The sequence below is a fragment of the Bombina bombina genome, chromosome 4 (genome assembly GCF_027579735.1).
Source record: "Bombina bombina isolate aBomBom1 chromosome 4, aBomBom1.pri, whole genome shotgun sequence".
Classification (NCBI taxonomy): domain Eukaryota; kingdom Metazoa; phylum Chordata; class Amphibia; order Anura; family Bombinatoridae; genus Bombina; species Bombina bombina.
In genome coordinates this window covers 769,607,150-769,627,169 of record NC_069502.1, presented here as the reverse complement: position 1 = coordinate 769,627,169, position 20,020 = coordinate 769,607,150, and the positions used below count along the sequence as shown (strand labels likewise).

The following is a 20,020-nucleotide window of genomic DNA, read 5'->3' as shown; positions in this document are numbered from 1 at the left end:
ATTTGTTCAGTGTAGGTGGCGATACCACAGGCTAAATCAGCTATTTCAAATGCTGAAATAGGAGTAAAGGAGCTACTTGTAACCAATTTAATACACTCTCTAGCAGGTTAAAAGGATCATTGGGAATAATTTTAAAGGGGAGAAATTTTTTGGGTGAACTGTCCCTTTAAATGGGTCACCTTTTAGTGGGATTATTTAAGCTTAACTGGAGCTTTTTGTAAGTATTTTAGATTTGTATAGGTTGAACTCGATGGACTTCGGTCTTTTTTCAACCTCATTTACTATGTTACTATGTTACCTGTGAGCTCTCAGAATTTTCTACAACAAAAAAACAGATAGTTAAAATGAATAACAGTTTGAATTTATAGATTAATTTACAATAAATTGGAAAAGATAATATTTGTTCATTTTATACTACAAGGAAAAAAAGCTATCAACATTTTGTGTATGCACCAGTCCTTTCCCCCCCCCCACTCTTACTCTTAATATAGCATCAAAATATTCCCCACTGTAGTTTTACAAACTACTTTTATCTCAAATTTTCAGATTAAAGAGTCAGTTTACTGTAAAATTGGTTAAAATGTATAGGAAATAGTTTTTAGATATATTTTTGTATATGGAATATCTGTTTCTGGTAAATTAAACCACACCCTAATACAATGTGCTGATCTTGCAGGGAGATACTTCTTTATTATCTTATCTGTATAATTATTTACACAAAGTCCTCATTTTCTTCATTACTGTATAATTGTAAAATGAACATTTTTAGTAAACCTTTCTGATTACATATTTTTAGTTTAGAAATGTTCAGTATAGGTGGGGATACAATAGGCATCTGCTATTTCAAAAGCAAAATTAAAGGCAAAGGAGCTATTTACAAACAGTACTAGTAGGTAAAATGGATATTTTGGAACATGTTAAAGGGGAGAAAATATTAGAGTACACGGTCCCCTCGATGAGTTTGATTACAGAATCTATAAGTTTCGCCCTTGGTTGCCTAGGACAATAATCCAATAAAACATGTTATTTCTCACCTTTTGCAGATGGATGGGGTGCATTGTGAAAATCCCCCAAATTATTGGACTGTACATGGACTTTGGTAAGACATTTTCCAAATTATTTTTCAAACATAACATCTTTGTATTTGTCCTTTAATAAAATTGTCTTTCTGTTCTTTATTTATTTGAGTGAAAATAATTTAATAAAACTCTGGAGTCAGCCAGAATAACAAGGAACCAGTTGTACCATTTTTAGGATGCAGGAAAAGGTTTTATAAAAAGAATCACCCAACAAGTTAGGAGCCATGTATCAAGCTGCGATAGTAGCTTCGGAGCCCCAGCGTTTCAGGCTCGCTCAACCTCTCTGCCACCTAAAGTGTGACGGATTTCCATCGTCACAATCAGATCCAATCAGGATTATTGACAGACCACGCTTGTGTGTGAACAGGGGGCAGCATTGCACAGGCAGTGGCTTCGGCAGTGTTAAATGGGGGCTGTGAATGCTGCCTGCTCACCGCGAGGCTAGGGGATAATGGTTCAGGACAGCGACCCTTGTCCCCCCCGCCAATTGGTAAATGGAGCCCAGTGTATAGATTTTGTTAAAGGAACAGTAAAGTCAAAATTAAACATGTATGATTCAGATAAAGCATGCAATTAAGAAAAAATCCATTTTACTTTTCATATCAAATTTGCTTCATTCTTTTGGAATCCTTTGTTGAAAAGCAGTGCACTACTGTGAGCTAGCTTGTGATTGGTAGCTATGCATATATGCCTGTTGTCATTGGCTTACCCGATGTGTCAAGTAAGTTCTCAGTAGTACTGCTCCTGAGCCTTCCTATGATACAAAGAATATCAAGAGAATGAAGCAAATTAGATAATAAAATTAAATGTTCATGATTCAGATAGAGCATGTAGTTTTAAATAACTTCCCAATTATCTTCTGACTTTAGTGCCTCTTTATGTTTAAATCTTTATATTGAGAAGAATTTTTTTTTTTTTAACAGTAAAGTTATTGTAAACAAACATTGTGTCAAGTTATTCAATACATTTAGCTGGAGGTTGAGATGAGAGCCTCATCAGGAAGAGGCTAGAATATACAACAAAATTACAGTCTTTATTATGATTCACCAAAATTTGCTATAAGTCTTCAGATGTCCGTGAATCTAGTAGATATATAAAGAACCTCTCGGCACCGCCCTGAAAATCATGGCAGCGCTAGGGGTACTCTTTTGAAGGAAATCAAGAAATCAAACAAAACAACAAAGAAATTAAAAGTAAAAATAAATAAATACAAATACTGAGTCATTTGGTTTCAACTAATACAGGTATCGTAATATTGTCTTATAACACTTACTGAGATTTGAGAAGTAAGGTGTTGATAGATAAATTGTTTAGTTGTGGTGTGGGTTGCATGTACTGGAATGAGTGGGTTAGTGGTGTTACCCTTCCGGATCCAGTAAAACCAGATGTTGTTTACCGATTCTTTATTATCTAGTACCCAAGATGCCGATTCATACATTGAATAAGTTAGATTGATTTTGTTAAAGGATTACTTTCTGTTATAATTTTTAAGCTAAACAACTAACATATTAAAGTTAATAAACATTAATTAAAACCTACTGACCTATATTTTCTCCAAAATGAAGTTTCATAACGTTCTAAAAGTTATATCTTTTATTCGCCGATGATGTCACGTTATCCTGCCCACTATTTTCAGCACTGCATGTTCAAAATACTTAAACCAATAACTTTGTGTTTAAATCGCCATTTTGAAACCTAGGTATTGTAAACAGATTGGTACAGAGCAAAGGATACACACGGAGTGGGTTTGGAAAACAATTAAATTTGCAGACAAGATTTCTGACATACGGTAGAGATATGTTAATGAAATGCTATTGATAAAAAGCGTATTTGGGGTAGTTAGTTAGTAACAGGCATAGAAAATATTTACTTACAGTAAGTAAGTACAGTTTAAGTATTTCTGGCCATGGAGGAGCCGCCATTTTCCAATATATGGCTATACATGTCCTTGTAATGGTACATAGTATCTTAATAAAAATGTTGATTGGCTTATTAAATTGATGGATATTCTCATGTAACAAAGTTTGAGATTTGGTAATTTGGATATTTTTGTCCAATATAGAGGAAAGTAACAAAGACAGAGAGTCCCATGTCCCCCTTACTCTTTCGCACTCCCACCACATGTGACAATATATACCTACTTCGTTACATCCTCTGTAGCATTGTCTGCTCCCTGTGGGATTCATATGAGATGTCTGGAGTGGGGTTAAATACCATCTAAATGTGGTTTTAATTGCATTTTCCCTTAAATCTGCACTTAGGAGACCTTTATCTGTTAGATTAAACAATTTTGCCCATTCTTGCTTATCCATTTCGACTCCTATGTCTCTTTCTCAGTTTGTGATCATTTGAGTTTTGGTGCGAATATGTGCTGTTTGCATTGCTATGTATAGCCTTGAAATAGTGTGTTTTGGTCTAGTTTGTGTTTTACATATCATTTCTAGTACTGTATTGGGTTGGGTCGGGCATTGTTTTGAAATTTCTGAAGGGAGGATGACAATTGTAGGTAGAGAAACCAATTTAATTTTAGGGGCGCAATTCTATCTTGTAGCTGAATATATGGTGCTATTTTGTTGCTAGCCATTAAATCCGCCACCCTATAAAGTCCTTTTGTTTCTCCATTTGTCCACTAATCTACGTGAGTCTAAGGGTAGAAGATATCTAATCGGCATTGTCCAGGAGTAGTGTGGTATCAATTTAGCATATTTTGCAGTTTTGTTCCAAGAGACTATTGTGTATTCTAACATGGGAGACCTATGATATTGCAAATGTGTATTCTGGGATTGTGTTTCCCATAGTATATCATCTGGATAATTCCATCCCCCCATCTCTGTCTCCAAGGTAGTCCATAGAGTGTCTGTTGTTGGCCTACTTAGTAATGTTGTCTGAGCCAGTCTCGATGCCCTATAATCCCCCCCCACCCAAGGTTTTATGTCTTGTGAAAATTGACAGAATTCTAGGTGATTTCCCCCCCCCCATTATGAACGTTATTAGTTCAGCCTGTATAGTGACTAAATCGGAAAGTGGGAGTTTGATCGGGAGAGCTTTGAAAAGGTAAAGTATTCATGGCAATATATTCATTTTAACTGCAGCTAAATGGCCGTACCACGAAAACGAGTGAGTGAACATTTTTGAATGTCACGTCGTATATCCTTAAATATAGGTAAGTAGTTATATTTATATAGTTGGTTGTATTGGATTGTCAGGTGAACCCCTATATATTTAATGGAATGTTTAGCCCATCTTAAGTCAAAGTTAGTTTCTATAAGTTTCTGTGTGGGGGGGGGGTAATGTGATTGGCAGTGCTTCGCACTTATCCAGGTTGATCTTGTGTCCTGAAATGGTGGAGAAATCGCCCAATATTTATACAGGTTGGGGAGTGAGATAAGTGGTTTGGTGATAAGATGTTGTCCGCAAATAGTGTTAATTTATAAGTGGTGGATTGTATTTGAACTCCTGTAACATCTTGGGAAAGTCATAATTTGAGCTGCCAATGGTTCTATACAGAGGGCAAATAACAAAGGAGAGAGAGGACACCCTTGTCTTGTACCTTTTAAAAATTGGAAAGGATTTTGACTTATAACCTGTAGCAGTCACCTGTGGGATTAGAGTATATTGCCTTTATGGCTGTAATAAAGGTCCCATTGAATCCCATAGTGTGGAGTACTGATAGCATATAACTCCAGTCTATTCTGTCAAACGCTTTCTATGCATCCAATGACAGGATCAGAGAAGGCATTTTAGTCTCAGTAAGGTAGTAGATAATGTCTAACATACGTCTTATATTGTCGGGTGCCTCTCTATCCTTTATGAAACCTACTTGATCGGGTTGCATGAGTAATGGTAAAATTGTTTTGAGACGGTTGGCAAGGATTTTAGTAAAGATTTTAAGGTCCTGATTGATGAGGGATATTGAGTGATAATTAGAACAAAATTTAGGATTTTCACCTGGTTTGGGAATGACAACAATTTTGGCTGCTAGTAGTTCGGGGGGATTAGCATGGCCTTCCAAAATGTAATTACAGAATTTAGTTAAGCGAGGGATCAATATGGATTTAAATAGTTTGTAGTATTCCCCAGGAAAGCCGTCTGGGCCAGTGGCTTTGCCTCTTTTAAGTTCTTTTATTGCTAAGGTAATTTCTGAGAGCGAAATCTGGGAGTTGAGGGTTGCACAATCTTCCTCTGACAAGGTGCTTAATTTGGCATTTGACAAGAATTCAGTGGTACGGGACTTTATGGTGAGGGAATGAGTGACCTTCTTTCCATCATACAGTTCTCCTCCATAAAAGTCTGCAAAGGTGTCTACTATTTCTTGGGGGTGGGACGTTTGGATTCCATTTAATTTAGTTATAACAGGGATAGCTGAAGCTCTACATCTTTTGCGTATTTTGTTAGCCAGGTATTTGTCAGGCTTATTAGCGTTAATGTAATATTGAGTTTTCAGTTTTAATATTGCTTTTGCAGCATTAGTGTTCAAAAGGTTATTTAGGATATGAGAAAAGAAGAAAACAGAGGCGCCACCATGGCCCAGTACCACCAAAGCAAATAGGTGTGATAACACCATTCTCTATATTGTTCTTGTTATTTAGGATATATATCCCTTTTGTAGTTGAGATCGGTTAGGGTGGATTGTTTTAGTGTTAGTTTGTGTTGGGTTTCTAAGTTTGTTATTTTAGTTTGAAGTTGTGATATCTTAGCTTTTCTTTGTCTATTCAAGTGTGATTTGCTTTAGATCAATAGCCCTCTCATGTATGCCTTCTGTGCTGCCCAAGTTGTTAGTGGATTGGTGGTGGTATGCAGGTTAATGTTCCAAAATTCAGTTAGTTTCTTACTAGTTTTATCTTGAATTTTTGTGTCTTTAAGATAGCTAGGGTCATAAGTCCAGGTTCTCATCCTCTTAACATCCTGGACTCCGTCTAAACGGAGAGAGATTGGAGAATGGTCGGACCATGAGCATGTATGGATTTCGGATGATAGTATAAGAGGGAGCCAAATCTGACTAACGAATATGTAGTTTATCCTGGTGTAAGACCGGTGAGGCGCTGAGTAAAATGTGGTGTCATTTGTATTACCATATAGAAATTGCCAGGAGTCTGTAAGTGTGTGGGGGGCGAAGGTGTCCCGAATAGAATTAACTGTTCTGTTGTGACGCTGCTTTTTGTTGGAGATGTTGGTGGTATGGGTAGGGATGAAGGGGGACATATTAATGTTAAAATCTCCCGCCAATATAATCTTATGTTGAGACCAATGGGGTCAGCAAATTAGATATGTTTCTAAAAAAGGAATGTTGATTTTCATTGGGTGTGTATATTTAAAAAAAAATGTCAGTCACCTATATGGCCTTTTACTATTAGGTATCTGCCTTCGGGGTCTGTAATAGTAGATTTGAGTGTGAAGTCTAAGGATGAATGGATTAGAATAGAGACTCCTCTTGTTTTAGCGTTGGCTGTAGCATGGTAGTGTTTAGTAAATACTTTGGACCAATATTTGGGAATTTTTGCTTTAATGAGGTGAGTCTCTTGTAAAAAAAAAAAAAAACATTAGCTTGGAGATTGTGGTAATAGGACCTGGCTACCCAATGTTTTACATTGGCGTTCAGGCCTCTCACATTGTGTGAAATTAGGTGGATTTTAGATGTCATTATGGATTGGTGTCTAGGGTGTGGTGGATCTCTAGATGATTCCTGAATAGAGACATAATTAATAGTGGTAGTTTAACCTCTAATCTAAGGCACTCTCTTATTAATAGAACAATAAACGGAGTATGTGACTCAGCAGTACCTTTAAGGAAAAAAAGAAAAAAACAGATCATAAGTGTCTCTAGAACATAAAAAATAAACAACAATAATCCCAGTGTATGGGAATCACAATGAATCACATGTGACTAATACAAGGGGGGTGAACTGAGAAATTACATGGTATTAATCATAAACAGAGTAAATCAGGGACATCAGTAACATTAGTAAAAGTTTCCTAACATATCCAACATAAAATTGCATACATCACCTATACTCAGATGGCTTGTGGTTAAAAGGTGAGGTAAAGACTTGGCTAGGGAGTCCTAGGGTTTGCAAACCCTGTTTGGCATAATTTTCAACAAAGGATATTGTTGTAGTCCTTCAGGTCTTCTGTTTTTTCCTGTTCACTGTTATCCATTTGGAAGGTCTAACAGTGTGCTGTTGAAGTTGTGAGCTTGTAGATGAAGATGGAGGGGTGTCTGTTGGTAGTGGTGGAGTCTCGAGTCCTAGAATTTGACAGACTAGGGATTTCCTCAACTTACCTGATAGTAATTGCTTTTCCATCTCTGATAATGTTTATGGCAAAGGGGAATCCCCAACGATACTGGATTTGGTGTTTTCTTAACATGGTGGTAAATGGTCTCAATAGGCTTCTGCGTTGAAGTGTTCTGAGACTTAAATCCTGCTAGAATTGCACTACAGTGCCTTGAAATTTGAAGGTCGGGTTGTTTCTTGCAGCATGTAGAATTTTCTCCTTGTCTTGGAATTCAAGCATTTTTTCTATGACATCCCGTGGTGGGGCTTCCTCTCTCGGTCTAGCTCTGTGAGCTCTTTCAATATTGTAGTCAGATTCCTCTTTATCTCCTGTGAAAAGCTGCTGTAGGTATGTTTGCAGATCCTTATTTAAGACTGACTCAGGGATGCCTTTCATTCTGATGTTATTACGCCTTCCTCTCGAGATATTCGATTTTATCTTGGAGGTCAGTAAGACGAGAGATCTTCAGTGAGTGTGTCTGTGTTCTTCAAGGATTTATATCCTGCCTCCTAATTCAGCAATATCTGACTTTATTTCAGTTATACTGTTTGTCACGGCTGTGTGCATAAGAGTCAATCTTTTCCCACAAACATTCAAAGTTAGAAGAAATGTCTTGTTTTGAGACCAGTAAGCGTAGGTCTGCTTTTGTGACAGGTACCTGTTCGTCATCAGTATTGCTGGTTTCCAGCTCTTATTCCGGCTCTTCTTCAGCTTCTGAAGTAGCCTGGTTAGTGGGCTTATTAGTTTTAGATGGTCTAAAATATATATTCATTACCATCGGCTTGCTGGGTTTATCTGCTTTAGTAAGTCTTTTAGATGCCATCTTTGTGTGCTGATAAAGTAATAAAGTACTCACTAATTCTGTACTTGCTCTCTTATGGTCAATATATTGGGTTAAATCCGTGAAGACTTGTCACCCTTCCGGGTTCTGTGTGACTTATGAGATGTATTATCTACAGATCTACTCTATCTGTATAGTAGCTTTTTTATATGCTGTAGCTTATCTTAAAAACTTGAGTCCCTTATTCAGAGGTTAAGTCGGAAAAGACCGCCAAGTAACGTGTAAATCCAGTCTCTGATATGATGTTGGAGCATTGTGTACTGTGTCACATGTTTTGGAATGCGTATGTGTTATATTTTCAGGGCCTAGTCATGATTCAATCTTTTGGAGACTTATGTTCTACAGTGAGATCCTTTCATCTTAGACAGAAGGAGTGTCCCAGGATTGTTGTAGTGGCGATTATTGCCATGCAATGATATGGAATAGGTTTAACATACCTGTGGTAGATTTCCTTTGCCCAAGATGTAGATACGGCCCACGAGTTCCGGAGCTTGACGGGACTGTGATGGTGGGGATTTCTCTCTCACTGGTATGTTTTTTGAGGCTTCCCTTATCCGCAAGGTTCGCCTTAGTTGTATGTTGGTCATGGCCAAAACTTTGTAGATCGCCGCTAAGATGCACAGGGGAGCGTTGCGTAGGGCACGCAGGCCTTAAGATGTGCGGCAATGGAGATGAGACGCCTTTTTGCTGGCAACTTTGTGTAGAGATCTGATCCTCACATCCCTAAGGCTAATTTGCAGTCGAAGTTGAGTCTTTTTAGTAGCTGGAGGTCACTGATTTTACCTTCGATCACCCGGAGCTCAGAGATCAAGCATCCATCTCTGAGCATGGTTAGGCACCGCCCCTTTACTGCCTCTTTAAAGGGAAAGTATATACTAATTTTCATATAACTGCATTTAATAGACACTTCTATAAAGAATAATATGCACAGATACCGATATAAATATCCAGTATAAAACAGTTTGTTGAGGTTAGGCTGGTACACCCAGCGAAAGGGACTGACAAAGCAGGAAGGGCAGAACACCCCCCCCCCTCTTTCTTGCATGTGAAAAGAAACATTATACAACCAGGAGCAGCAAGAATCTGTAGACTTCAGTTTATATCTGATACTTTGAGATTTCGTTAGGAGTACAGTGTCCATTTTAGGACATCCTTGCTCCCTCCTCCAAAACTCCCTCTTCCATCCTTTAAAACGCCATGCTTCCTCCTCTTAAACTCCCTCTGCTAAAACTGCCTCCTATCTGCTTCTTCCTCTCTCCATGCTGCCTCCTCCCTGCTGCTTGCTCTATTCTCCCTTCTTTGTGCTGCATCCTCTGTTCTGTCTGCTTGTCTCCTCCCTCCTCTGTCCAGATTAAGATTTTTTTTGTTTTGCAAAGTAATTATACAAACATATATTTTTTTTGTATATGGAGACTGAGAGGAAAACAAGAATACAGAACAGAGAAGCCAAGCAGAAGGTGTCTGTTTTATGTCTGAGGTTACAAGAAAAAACAAGAGTTAAGGTCAGCTATGTTAACAACTTTTTATATAGGCACCTACTACCTCTTTTTAGTTGATCTATCTCTCATTGTGTAAACATTTGCTGTGTGCAGGTGTCAAAACAATCCAAAGCAAAAAGTCATTATAGACTACAGACTGCAAGGTGATTACGAGATTTGTTTAAAGGGACAGTAAAAAGCTCTTGGTATCCTTTGTTGAAGGAGCAGCAATAGCTGAACACTTTGGTAAGCCAATGAAAAGAGGCATATTTGTGCAGCCACCAATCAGCTAGCTAATCCCAGCTCCTTATCCAACCTAGGTATACTTTTCAACAAAGGATAAGAGAACTAAGCAAATTAAATAATAGACGCAAATTGGAAAGTTGTTTAAAATGTATTCTCTTTCTGAGTCATGAAGGAAAAATGTTGGGTTTATTTTCCCTTTAAGATTAAATCTTGAAATTCTAAAGTCTCAAGCTGTTTACTGTCCCTTTAAGCAAATCTCTTAATCACCTTGCAGTCTGGAGTCTAGAATAACTTTTTGTTTTGGATTGTTGTGACACCTGCACACAGTAAATGTTTATACAATAAGAGATAGATAAATTAAAAACAGGTAGTAGGTGCCTATATAAAATTTTGTTAACATTGCTGATCTTATCTCTTGTTTTTCTTGTAACCTCAGACATAAAACAGACACCTTCTGCTTGGCTTCTCTGTTCTGTATGTTTTTTTCTTTCCTCTGTCTCCATATAGAAAACAATATATTTGTTTAACAGAAAAACAAATATGAATCTGGACAGAGGAGGCAGCAGGGAGCAGACAGGACAGAGGAGGCAGCAGGGAGCAGACAGGACAGAGGAGGCAGCAGGGAGCAGACAGGACAGAGGAGGCAGCAGGGAGCAGACAGGACAGAGGAGGCAGCAGGGAGCAGACAGGACAGAGGAGGCAGCAGGGAGCAGACAGGACAGAGGAGGGAGCAGACAGGACAGAGGAGGGAGCAGACAGGACAGAGGAGGGAGCAGACAGGACAGAGGAGGGAGCAGACAGGACAGAGGAGGGAGCAGACAGGACAGAGGAGGGAGCAGACAGGACAGAGGAGGGAGCAGACAGGACAGAGGAGGGAGCAGACAGGACAGAGGAGGGAGCAGACAGGACAGAGGAGGGAGCAGACAGCAGACAGGACAGAGGAGGCAGCAGGGAGCAGACAGGACAGAGGAGGCAGCAGGGAGCAGACAGGACAGAGGAGGCAGCAGGGAGCAGACAGGACAGAGGAGGCAGCAGGGAGCAGACAGGACAGAGGAGGCAGCAGGGAGCAGACAGGACAGAGGAGGCAGCAGGGAGCAGACAGGACAGAGGAGGCAGCAGGAAGGAGGGAGGACAGAGGAGGCAGCAGGGAGCAGACAGGACAGAGGAGGCAGCAGGAAGGAGGGAGGACAGAGGAGGCAGCAGGGAGCAGACAGGACAGAGGAGGCAGCAGGAAGGAGGGAGGACAGAGGAGGCAGCAGGAAGGAGGGAGGACAGAGGAGGCAGCAGGAAGGAGGGAGGACAGAGGAGGCAGCAGGAAGGAGGGAGGACAGAGGAGGCAGCAGGAAGGAGGGAGGACAGAGGAGGCAGCAGGAAGGAGGGAGGACAGAGGAGGCAGCAGGAAGGAGGGAGGACAGAGGAGGCAGCAGGAAGGAGGGAGGACAGAGGAGGCAGCAGGAAGGAGGGAGGACAGAGGAGGCAGCATGGATGAGAAAGGAGGGAGCATGAAGCAGGGAGCACATAGAAGGGAGCATAAAGCACAGGACATAGGAAGGAGGATAGAGCAGATAGCATGGAGGACATAGGAAGGAGGATAGAGTAAGGAAGCATGAAGCAGGGAGGATAGAGGAGGTTGCATGATGCAGGGAGGATTAAAAAGAAAGGAGTCTGTTTTACCAGAGAGAGGAGGGAGTTTCAGAGGAGGGAGCATGGCGTTTTAGGAGGAGGGAGTTTATAGGAGAGAGCATGAAGTTTTAAAGGATGGAGGAGGTAGCAAGGATGTCCTAAAATGGACACCGTATAGAAGTCTAAAAATCAGCACAATGTTATTAAAAAAAAAATAAGCAAAACTATACATTTTTACAAAAACACTCCCAGATCGGCTATAAAAATGGATCATCTACAACACATTTATGCAAAGAAGAATCTAGTGTACTATGTCCCTTTAAAGAGATATTAAACTCCAAAAAGAGCAATGTTTTAAACATGTTAAACCTGTTGTGTGTGAAATACGTTACATTAAATGAACAGTATACACCAATTTAATACACCAATCATATAACTGCATGTAATAGGCACTACAATAAAGAAGAATATGCACAGATACTGATATAAAAATCCAGTATAAAACCTTTTAAAAACTTACTTAGAAGCTCCCAGTTTAGTACTGTTGATAAGGTAGTCTGGGACACCCTCTGAAAGGGGCTGGGGTAACAAAAAAGTAGACACTCCTAGTCCCTACCTCCCCTCTTCCCTGCATATGAAAAGAAAAATAATATAAACAGGAGCCAGCAGGAGTCTGTAAACGCACGTATACATCTAAAACTGTGGGGCTTGGTTAGGATAAATATACATTGTTACAAAAATACTACCAGATGGGCTATATAAATGGATCTTATAAACATTTATGCAAAGAAATATCTAGTGCACAATTTCCTTTAAGGCTGTTTGTTTTTTTATTGAAAAGGAAAGTGCATTCTTGTACACAACATGCCCAATATATTCCTCACTGGTAACTCACAAAACTCTATTTGTTGAGAGAGACATCTCCTACAAGTCTAAAAACGTCTGTTTTTCTACTGTAATATCTTTTAAAATGTCATTTTTATAGATGTTTGTTCCAACTTTTGAATTCATAAAATGGTTAGTTTTTTTGTTAGCTTTATCCAGTTTATGTTCTATAAGTAAAATAAATGTTTTATTTGTATTTAGGCCTGAAAAATCACAGATGTGCAATAACTCTTGGCACTTTGATCCCTCACAGATTCAGGTATGGAACTGCATTATGCTTACTTAATAGAACAAAACATGCTTTTACTAAATATTTGAACCAACCTTGTATAAAGGGCATCTTTTCTTATTAGTAGTAGTAAGATGCGAGGACGTAAGTAACAATGATTACGATGGAATGACAACTTATAAGCAACCTTGAAAAAAAAGAAATATGCTACATATGTGTTAAATCACTTATGCTATTAAAGGGACACTAAACTCAACTTTTTTCTTTTGTGGTTCAGATAGAGAATACAATTTTAAACAACATTTCAATTTACTTCTTTTATCTAGTTTGCTTTATTCTTTAGATCCCCTTTGTTGAATAAATAGCAATGCACATGGGTGAGCCAATCACATGAGGCATCCATGTGCAGCCACCAATCAGAAGCTACTGAGCCTATCTGGATATGCTTTTCAGCAATGGATATCAAGAGAATGAAGCAAATTAGATAATAGAAGTAAATTAGAAAACTGTTTAAAATTATATACTCTTTCTAAATCAAGGAACAGAAAATATGGGTTTCATGTCCCTTTAAATAGGGCTGTGCGGACTGAAGTCTATACTTCCATCACTAATACACCCTGATCAGGTGGGCTTCATTAACCTTTTAAGGACACAGCTTTCAGTTTGCTCAATTGTTTTATGACGGAAAAAATCCGTCATATGTCCTTAAGAGGTTAAGGATAGAGAGGCCCCAGATAATGTCAGACGGATGATTAATATTATAGATTATTTAGGTGAGTCTCAAATGCCTTCTCTGCTTCTATCTCTGGATGCGGAGAAGGCATTTGACACTTTGACAGGATAGATTGGGATTATATGAGAGCAGCTCTGGTCCATATGGGCTTCGGGGGTGCCTTTATTAAAGCCCTAAATATGATATACCCAATACCATTAGCTCAGGTTTCTATCTCAGGTTACAAATCTTAAAGTTTCCCCATTTTAAACGGGATGAGACAGGGATGTGCCTTCTCCCCCCTCATTTTCGCTCTGTGTATCAAACCTTTGGCAGCTAAAATTAGGGTGTCTCCAGACATCACAGGTATAAAGATATTTTATTTATTTCACTACCCAATCTCTACACTCTGTAGCCAGAAATTTTGGAAAAATGGTCTAATAAAGTCAACCTCGACAAGTGTGAGGCATTACCACTAGGCCTACCACAAATAAAATCATTGAAACTAATTTTGACTTGAAGTGGGCTACACATTCTCTTAAATACCTAGGGATTCACCTCACTACACAGTATGATCAGATATATAAATATAATTACGTGCCTATATACATAGAAATTAGGAAACATTTGAATAAATGGAAAACATTCACGTTTTCCTGGTTGGGTAGACTCTCGGCAGTAAAGCTGAAGATCTTGCCTCATTTACTATATCTGTTTAGAACTCTTCCCATAAAGATACCATTACCAGACTTAGCGACTCTACAATCGGAACTTGTGGCATTTATAAGGGGGGAAAAATGGCAAGGATTCCATCCACAATCCTTACAAGACACAAATCCCTAGGGAGGGTGGGAGCTCCAAATTTGCTAGAATACTATAAAGCAGCAAAACTAGCGCAGACGATAATGTTAGGCGGAAATTCTAGGGATGCCCTTTGGACACATCTGGAAGCTTACTTACAGGGGTCTACTTACCCAGATTAAATTTTGTGGAATAAAACTCCTCAAGAGGAAAAATTTGGAAAGTATAAATCTCCTACATCCCCAAACACAATACATATATGGTCCTTATTGACCAAATCATGAAATCTATTACAAACACATGCACTGGTGACACCTATTGGATACATTCTTCCTAAAGATACTCAAAAGATAGTGGATAAATGGGCAAACAAAGGGTTATATAGGGTAGTGGATTTATTGGATAATAGAAAGCCCATGACTTTCAACCAAGTTCAAAATATTCTAGACCCATTGATACTTCATTGGTATCAATATCTTCAAGTTACCTCAGCGTTTCGATGCAATATCAGAACCTTACAATGCTCCGAACCCACAACATTAGAGATTCTATTGAAAACTTCACATAGAGCAAAAAAAACAATTTCCAGATTATATACAGCAATTCAAATGACATCTTACTTTACCAAGTCTACAATAATCTTGAAGTGGGAAAAAGATTTAGATATATCAAGAGACATAAAAGATTGAGATGACATTTTTAACTCTGCATGTAAGGATCTCTTGAGTGCAGACTTAAGAGAAAATACAATAAAAAACATATTTAGATGGTATCTAACACCGCTGAAAACCTCACACATGTCCCCCAGTAATAGTAGACTATGTTATAGAGGATGTGGTGATATAGGCTCTTATCGTCATATGCAATTTGGGGTAACCTTTCCTTCTTTCTTAGCAATATTCTAGAAGAACAAATACAGCTATCTATATCCCAGGGTCTTTTACATGAACCACTACATCAATTTAATTAGCACATCAATACATTTATAAGAATAACCTGCACGGTTGTTAGATCATGCATACCAAAATATTGGAAAATGAAGGTACCTCCAAGGATTGAGGTTAGAAATAAAATGTCCTTAACATAGATATTGTATGAACCAGCATCCAAGATTTTAGATACTCGAGCACAATTTGAGAAGGTCTGTTTTTATTGGATCTTAAAGGGGAGCCTAGACATGTAAGGTTAAATGACTTTCATGGATAGGATTCTTCTACTCCAAAAAATAGGGGTTATAAGGCAACTCTCTGTATCTCTCATCTAGCTCTCAGGTAAATATGATTGTATTATTCTATAATTTTCTTCTGTTAAGTGTGATCAGTCCACGGGCCATCATTACTTCTGGGATATTACTCCTCCCCAACAGGAAGTGCAAGAGGATTCACCCAGCAGAGCTGCATATAGCTCCTCCCCTCTACGTCACTCCCAGTCATTCTCTTGCACCCAACGACTAGATAGGATGTGTGAGAGGACTATGGTGATTATACTTAGTTTTATATCTTCAATCAAAAGTTTGTTATTTTAAAATAGCACCGGAGTGTGTTATTACCTCTCTGGCAGAGTTTGAAGAAGAATCTACCAGAGTTTTTGCTATGATTTTAGCCGGAGTAGTTAAGATCATATTGCTGTTTCTCGGCCATCTGAGGAGAGGTAAACTTCAGATCAGGGGACAGCGGGCAGATGAATCTGCATAGAGGTATGTAGCAGCTTTTATTTTCTGACAATGGAATTGATGAGAAAATCCTGCCATACCGATATAATGTCATGTATGTATACTTTACACTTCAGTATTCTGGGGAATGGTACTTCACTAGAATCACACTGTAAGAAGTACATAAAGCTGTTTAATAACTAGAAATTATGTTTAACGTTTTTGCTGGAAGGTAAAATCGTTTTCATTTGCTGAGGTACTGAGTGAATAAATGTTTGGGCACTATTTTTCCACTTGGCAGTTGCTTAATCTTTTTTCTGACAGTTTCTGTTCTCTCTCACTGCTGTGTGTGAGGGGGAGGGGCCGTTTTTTGGCGCTTTTGCTACGCATCAGATATTTCAGTCAGTAGCTCATTGTATTTCCTGCATGATCCGGTTCATCTCTACAGAGCTCAGGGGTCTTCAAAACTTATTTTGAGGGAGGTAATTTCTCTCAGCAGAGCTGTGAGAATTATAGTTGACTGAGATAAAAAACGTTTATTCTGTAATTTGTTTCCTGCTTTCAGAATTTGTTATCTTTGCTAATGGGATTAAACCTTTGCTAAAGTTGTGTTGTTTACAGGGATTGAGGCTATAACTGTTTCAATTTATTAATTTTCAACTGTCATAGATCTTCTGTGCTTCTTAAAGGCACAGTACGTTTTTAATATTATTCTAATTGAATTGTATTCCAAGTTGCAAGTTTATTTGCTAGTGTGTTAAACATGTCTGATTTAGAGGATGATACCTGTGTCATTTGTTGCAATGCCAAAGTGGAGCCCAATAGAAATTTATGTACTAACTGTATTGATGCTACTTTAAATAAAAGTCAATCTGTACAAATTGAACAAATTTCACCAAACAACGAGGGGAGAGTTATGCCGACTAACTCGCCTCACGTGTCAGTACCTGCATCTCCCGATCGGGAGGTGCGTGATATTGTAGCGCCGAGTACATCTGGGCGGCCATTACAAATCACATTACAGGATATGGCTACTGTTATGACTGAAGTTTTGGCTAAATTACCAGAACTAAGAGGTAAGCGTGATCACTCTGGGGTGAGAACAGAGTGCGCTGATAATATTAGGGCCATGTCAGACACTGCGTCACAGGTGGCAGAACATGAGGACGGAGAACTTCATTCTGTGGGGGACGGTTCTGATCCAAACAGACTGGATTCAGATATTTCAAATTTTAAATTTAAACTGGAAAACCTCCGTGTATTACTAGGGGAGGTGTTAGCGGCTCTGAATGATTGTAACACAGTTGCAATACCAGAGAAAATGTGTAGGTTGGATAAATATTTTGCGGTACCGGCGAGTACTGAGGTTTTTCCTATACCTAAGAGACTTACTGAAATTGTTACTAAGGAGTGGGATAGACCCGGTGTGCCGTTCTCACCCCCTCCGATATTTAGAAAAATGTTTCCAATAGACGCCACCACACGGGACTTATGGCAAACGGTCCCTAAGGTGGAGGGAGCAGTTTCTACTTTAGCTAAGCGTACCACTATCCCGGTGGAGGATAGCTGTGCTTTTTCAGATCCAATGGATAAAAAATTAGAGGGTTACCTTAAGAAAATGTTTGTTCAACAAGGTTTTATATTGCAACCCCTTGCATGCATTGCGCCGATCACGGCTGCAGCGGCATTCTGGATTGAGTCTCTGGAAGAGAACATTAGTTCAGCTACTCTGGACGACATTACGGACAGGCTTAGAGTCCTTAAACTAGCTAATTCATTCATTTCGGAGGCCGTAGTACATCTTACTAAACTTACGGCGAAGAATTCAGGATTCGCCATTCAGGCACGCAGGGCGCTGTGGCTAAAATCCTGGTCAGCTGATGTTACTTCTAAGTCTAAATTGCTTAATATACCTTTCAAAGGGCAGACCTTATTCGGGCCCGGGTTGAAAGAGATTATCGCTGACATTACAGGAGGTAAAGGCCATGCCCTGCCTCAGGACAAAGCCAAAGCTAAGGCTAGACAGTCTAATTTTCGTTCCTTTCGTAATTTCAAAGCTGGAGCAGCATCAACTTCCTCTGCACCAAAACAGGAAGGAGCCGTTGCTCGCTACAGACAAGGCTGGAAACCTAACCAGTCCTGGAACAAGGGCAAGCAGACCAGGAAACCTGCTGCTGCCCCTAAAACAGCATGAATTGAGGGCCCCCGATCCGGGATCGGATCTAGTGGGGGGCAGACTTTCTCTCTTCGCCCAGGCTTGGGCAAGAGATGTCCAGGATCCCTGGGCGCTAGAGATAATATCTCAGGGATACCTTCTGGACTTCAAATACTCTCCTCCAAGAGAGAGATTTCATCTGTCAAGGTTGTCAACAATCCAGACAAAGAAAGAGGCGTTTCTACGCTGTGTACAAGAGCTCTTGTTAATGGGAGTAATCCATCCTGTTCCACGATCGGAACAGGGACAGGGGTTTTACTCAAATCTGTTTGTGGTTCCCAAAAAAGAGGGAACTTTCAGACCAATCCTGGACTTAAAGATCCTAAACAAATTCCTAAGAGTTCCATCGTTCAAGATGGAGACTATTCGGACAATTTTACCTATGATCCAAGAGGGTCAGTACATGACCACTGTAGATTTAAAAGATGCCTACCTTCACATACCGATTCACAAAGATCATTACCGGTACCTAAGGTTTGCCTTCCTAGACAGGCATTACCAGTTTGTGGCTCTTCCATTCGGATTGGCTACAGCTCCAAGAATCTTCACAAAGGTTCTGGGTGCTCTTCTGGCGGTACTAAGACCGCGGGGAATCTCGGTAGCTCCATACCTAGACGACATTCTGATTCAAGCTTCAAGCTTTCAAACTGCCAAGTCTCATACAGAGTTAGTACTGGCATTTCTAAGGTCACATGGATGGAAGGTGAACGAAAAGAAAAGTTCACTCGTTCCACTCACAAGAGTTCCCTTCCTGGGGACTCTTATAGATTCTGTAGAAATGAAGATTTACCTGACAGAGGACAGGCTAACAAGACTTCAAAGTGCTTGCCGCACCCTTAATTCCATTCAACACCCGTCAGTGGCTCAATGCATGGAGGTAATCGGCTTAATGGTAGCGGCAATGGACATAGTACCCTTTGCACGCTTACACCTCAGACCACTGCAACTGTGCATGCTAAGTCAGTGGAATGGGGATTACTCAGACTTATCCCCTTCTCTGAATCTGGATCAAGAGACCAGAAATTCTCTTCTATGGTGGCTTTCTCGGCCACATCTGTCCAGGGGGATGCCATTCAGCAGACCAGACTGGACAATTGTAACAACAGACGCCAGCCTTCTAGGTTGGGGTGCCGTCTGGAATTCTCTGAAGGCTCAGGGACAATGGAGTCAGGAGGAGAGTCTCCTGCCAATAAACATTCTGGAATTGAGAGCAGTTCTCAATGCCCTCCTGGCTTGGCCCCAGTTGACAACTCGGGGGTTCATCAGGTTTCAGTCGGACAACATCACGACTGTAGCTTACATCAACCATCAGGGAGGGACAAGAAGCTCCCTAGCTATGATGGAAGTATCAAAGATAATTCGCTGGGCAGAGTCTCACTCTTGCCACCTGTCAGCAATCCACATCCCGGGAGTGGAGAACTGGGAGGCGGATTTCTTAAGTCGTCAGACTTTTCATCCGGGGGAGTGGGAACTCCATCCGGAGGTCTTTGCCCAAATACTTCGACGTTGGGGCAAACCAGAGATAGATCTCATGGCGTCTCGACAGAACGCCAAGCTTCCTCGTTACGGGTCCAGATCCAGGGATCCAGGAGCAGTCCTGATAGATGCCCTGACAGCACCTTGGGACTTCAGGATGGCTTACGTGTTTCCACCCTTCCCGATGCTTCCTCGATTGATTGCCAGAATCAAACAAGAGAGAGCATCAGTGATTCTAATAGCTCCTGCGTGGCCACGCAGGACTTGGTATGCAGACCTGGTGGACATGTCATCCTGTCCACCTTGGTCTCTACCTCTGAAACAGGACCTTCTGATACAGGGTCCCTTCAAACATCAAAATCTAACTTCTCTGAAGCTGACTGCTTGGAAATTGAACGCTTGATTTTATCAAGACGTGGGTTTTCTGAGTCAGTTATTGATACCTTAATACAGGCTAGGAAGCCTGTTACCAGAAAGATTTACCATAAGATATGGCGTAAATACCTATATTG

The 20,020-nt window shown here is 40.1% G+C and overlaps 1 protein-coding gene across 1 annotated transcript in view; it reads left to right on the top strand.

Moving 5' to 3' along the window:
* LOC128656928 (ribonuclease T2) overlaps positions 1–20,020 on the top strand; it is a 104,052-nt gene that overhangs the window by 35,175 nt on the left and 48,857 nt on the right. The window contains exons 4-5 of the mRNA XM_053711102.1: positions 1,044–1,099; positions 12,626–12,683. Of these exons, the coding sequence (XP_053567077.1) occupies positions 1,044–1,099; positions 12,626–12,683 (114 nt within the window). The remainder of the gene's footprint in view (positions 1–1,043; positions 1,100–12,625; positions 12,684–20,020) is intronic.